Below are 4,299 nucleotides of genomic sequence, written 5' to 3' on the forward strand. Positions count from 1 at the left end.
CTCAGACAAGTTTTTAACATTGAAATGAATTTGTTTAAAAATGTTGATGATGCGACGGGAAAAAAAAGAGAGAGAGAAAATACCATTTTATCATTTGGCCAATTAAATTGTATTTTTTTCATTGTTTTTTTGTATTTTGATATTATTACAGTGTTTTTGTTTCAACATATTTTTTTATTTCATCTTTTCAAATACATGATTTCTTTCATATAATAATACTATATAACAAAATATGAAATGTAACTATATTTATATATAAAAAAATAAGAAAAAAATAAAAATATATTAATAAAATATTAATTGATATTGCATCAAATTTTATGAAGCAAACATCAAATTTGATAGAAAAGACCATATTCGTTAAAATGAGAATATGGTTAGATTATGATTGGAGAGACAACCATCATCAAATCTCTTTCCTAACATCAATTTGTTGGGTTGGAGATGGTTTTAATGCATCAAGAAATATTGTAATTGGTATTGCACGTATAACTTGACCATTCTTATAATTTATTTGTGCTAAATTAATATTTGTTTTTATTTTTTTTAAATAAAAATAATTACAATCTCATGCACTACGTGCTCAAGTATCGTGCTCTTCTAGATCCATCCTGATATATCCAATTATTTAAATTGACCGTACTTGTAAATTTTTTTCGCTTAATACATCATTTATCTTTTGAATTTGTCCAAAAAAAATTTGACTAACCTTCCCAACTTTCAAAATGTTTCAATAACCTTCATCAAGTTGCATATGGAAAGTGGTTGAAAAAGTAAAATGACAAAAATTAGGGATATGAGTTTTTAATTTTAGAAATGACAAGTTCTATCGTTAAGTAAATAAGAACATCATTTTAATATGTTTTAATCTATTCTCATTACATGTTAAACATGTTGAGGAGACTTCCGAATTTTTTAAATAATTTGAGACAAATACTTGACCATTTGAAAGTTCAGGTGCCTTTTTTCAGAAAAATTAACGACAGTTGATGCTTTTTATTTTTTATTTTTTTTAATTCTTTTATCAAATGTATTTTTTTTGAGCGAGTAGAAGCACGATAGAACTATACATAATCCGAGCCATCCGGTCCGACCAAGTGACCCGTGACCCAGTTATCAATCCGGTTTGATATTCGGTCCGGTTCTGATAACATTGTGAAAAAGTAAAATGACAAAAATTGAGGATATGAGTTTTTAATTTTAGAAATGACAAGTTTTATCGTTAAGTAAATAAGAACATCATTTTAATATGTTTTAATCTATTCAGATTACATGTTAAACATGTTGAGGAGACTTCTCAATGTTTTAAACAATTTGAGACAAATACCTAGCCATTTGAAAGTTCAGATGCCAATTGATAGCTTTTTATTTTTTATTTTTCTTAATTCTTTTATCAAATGTTTTTTTTTTGAGCGAGTAGAAGCAACGATAGAACTAAACATAATCGAAAAATTAGAAAAATCAAACCAATGAAATCATTCCGAAATCATTATCATCACCGGAATTTGAACATTGCATTAATCACATAAACACTCAATTTTCTCCAATTTCGAATACACTTCTCATGATACATACTGCATGAACTCTTCGTCTTGTTCAATCCTAGCCATTGTTTCCGGTGATAAAACAACCTCCAAATCAACGCTTCCATTTCCTTCCTTCCCCGGAAATGCTGAAATCTTCCCGTCGAATTTATTCGCCCTACCACTCCGAATTGCCAATGGTCTCCCCCACCCAAAATCATTATTATACATCGGAAATCTCGGTGAGCTACCCATCGTGATTGATGCGCCGTCAAAGTTTCCCAACGGAAACAACCGTGGTTCCCTTTCCCAATCCGCTATCCCTTTCCGTACAGTATTATCATCATGTGCGACGACGTTTTTGTGTAGCAAATCAGCTCCCCAATGCAAATCCCGAGACAACAGTTCTCCGATCGGAGCTATCGTCGGGATACTCTGAATGGCGTTGCCGAAGTAGTACGGATGGAGCCGCGGCTCCAGCCGATGCCGACAGTTAACCGCCATTCGAAACGTTGTCGTTTTCGTCAAAGGAAGTTTCCTAGCACGTGTCACACAACGCCAAAGCTGTGCACAAAGAGATTGAAACGACGATATCTCATCCGTTTTGTTCTTTAAAACCCCGCCGTTACTCTCTCCGTTAACGATTTTCCAACTGTCGTTATTTTGTTTCCCCTTTCTCTCCAACAAGTTACCGTTATTAGCTTTATATTTCATCTTCAGTATAGCATCTCTACTGAAATGGAAAATTCTCTCCCGCAACGGCTCGTCGCCGGAGAAGGTAACCTTAGGGCCGCCGGAGGGGAACTTAAGCACAGCAGGAGAATTAAACACAGTATTCCGGCTAAAATCAGGTAAATTAGATATTTTCTTATTCGTACTCGTATCTCCTTTGCAAATTTCAGCAACAGTATTGAAAAAATGCCAAAACGAAGTTCCGTCGGTGACCGAGTGATTTACAGTACATCCGATGAAAACCGCATCGGAAAGCTCTGTAACTTGAACAGCGACGAGAGGCTTAAAATGGCCGTTATAACTCAACAATTTATCGAAAGCGAAGAACTCCTTGAAGCAATAAGGAACATCGAGATCGGGAGAAAGAATGTTGAGGAGAGAAATATGCTTGGCTTTAGCTTGAACGAAATCGATTCCGGCATCGTTGCAGAGTATGTGGATATGGCCGTCGGAGTCAGTGGAGAGGCGGCCGGCGAGAGCGGGGAAGAAGGAGAGAGCGGAGGAGAGGGAATTTTGGAGAAATGTAATGAGATCGTCGAAGGAGTAAGGTGGATAAGAGAGGAGAACGCCTTTTTGGATGTATTGACAGGAGAGCATAGGGATATCGGAGACGGAGAGTTTGAGGGATTTGGTATCGGAGTTCTGATCGGGGTAGATTGTGCATTTGGAGATGATTGTAGGAGAAGAAGAAGAAGAACAAGGCATGGCTGATTTGATTGTTTGGTTAATTGAAAAATGGGTTTGAATTTGGGGGAAGAGGAAGAGGGGTTTATATAGGGATGGAAAAGAGGGTAGGATTCATGAACTTGAAAGGTAGTTTCGTGGTGGTTGTTGTTTGATACTAGTATACTACTTGATAGTGTTTCACTGTGTCCATTTATTATTTGTTTATCGGATAAGATGTAAAAATACCGATAACGTTAAGAGTCAGAAACAATTTTATCCTTGACGTTTAAATTGATGTAATTTTACTCCCAATGTTATCCTAACGTTGTCAAGTTGAACCAATTTTTAAAATAATTTATCAAACTGTGTTCTTAGTTATAAATCTTGTTATCTACAATTCATATGTGAGTTATTTTATCCGTCATCAGTGACATATACTAAACATATGATTAGATGTTAATATTTTTTTAAAAAATAAAAAATATACTGCCTATTTTACGAGTTGGATAAAAAATTTAAAATATTTTTCCGAATTAATAAATATTAACTTCCAATTCTATTATTAAATCACAGAAAAATGATTTTTTTAAACGAACTGATATGCAATTGGTGCAGAATAAGGAATAAAAATATTTATGTTTTACAATAATGTCTGAAATTGACCCAACTTATCAACGTTAGGGTAAAATTACTCCTGACTGTAAACGTTAGGGGTATTTTTGCATTTTATCTCTTGTTTTTCTTTGTTTTAATAGATATAAATATATGATAGAGGTGGATAATTACTGGATTAATATCATATCAATTTCGGATTATTGTTAAAATCAGTTAATTCTAACTTTTTTTTTTTTTGATAGAAATTGGGACGAGACAGAACTAGGGCGGTGTGAGCACCCACGGCCCTTAGTTAATTCTAACTTTACCTAAAAAAACCGTGTCAAAATTTTGTTAATCTAATCGGATTAGTATCGATTTCTTATTACATTTATTAAAATAAATGTGACATGAAAAAAACATGATAGAATATAACAATAATTTTAAATATTCGTATCATTTTTGGATTAGCACGTCAACTCTAACCCAACAAAAAAAATTTCAAATCCATTTCGTGCCAATCTAAAAATGACAAATTACCTACTATCCTAAATCCGAACATTAAAATTGTGTGTCATATAATCGGTGCATGTATATTTTTGTCACCTCTAATATATGATATGGTTAATTAAGCAATAAAGATGGTTAAATTTCATTTGTTTTTAATAAAAAGTTATTTAACTTGATATTTGATTTGATTTTGTCGAGCAGATGTATACATTTTTTTTTTGTAACTGAAACAAATAAATTCAAGATTATTCCATTTTTTTTGTTTCTCTTTCTT

General features: G+C 33.0%; 1 protein-coding gene across 1 annotated transcript; it reads right to left on the bottom strand.

The window, feature by feature from the left end:
• Positions 1 to 1,470: 1,470 nt before the first annotated feature.
• On the bottom strand, positions 1,471 to 2,980 carry LOC136206098 (BAHD acyltransferase DCR). The gene has a single exon (XM_065997021.1). The coding sequence runs from the start codon at positions 2,958 to 2,960 to the stop codon at positions 1,563 to 1,565; it is 1,398 nt and encodes a 465-aa protein (XP_065853093.1). The 5' UTR covers positions 2,961 to 2,980; the 3' UTR covers positions 1,471 to 1,562.
• Positions 2,981 to 4,299: the final 1,319 nt, after the last annotated feature.

The sequence above is a fragment of the Euphorbia lathyris genome, chromosome 9, assembly GCF_963576675.1.
Source record: "Euphorbia lathyris chromosome 9, ddEupLath1.1, whole genome shotgun sequence".
Taxonomy (NCBI): domain Eukaryota; kingdom Viridiplantae; phylum Streptophyta; class Magnoliopsida; order Malpighiales; family Euphorbiaceae; genus Euphorbia; species Euphorbia lathyris.

Excerpts from the sequence above, each read along its gene's own strand:
- LOC136206098 (XM_065997021.1), bottom strand. The coding sequence starts at position 2,960 with ATGCCTTGTTCTTCTTCTTCTTCTCCTACAATCATCTCCAAATGCACA.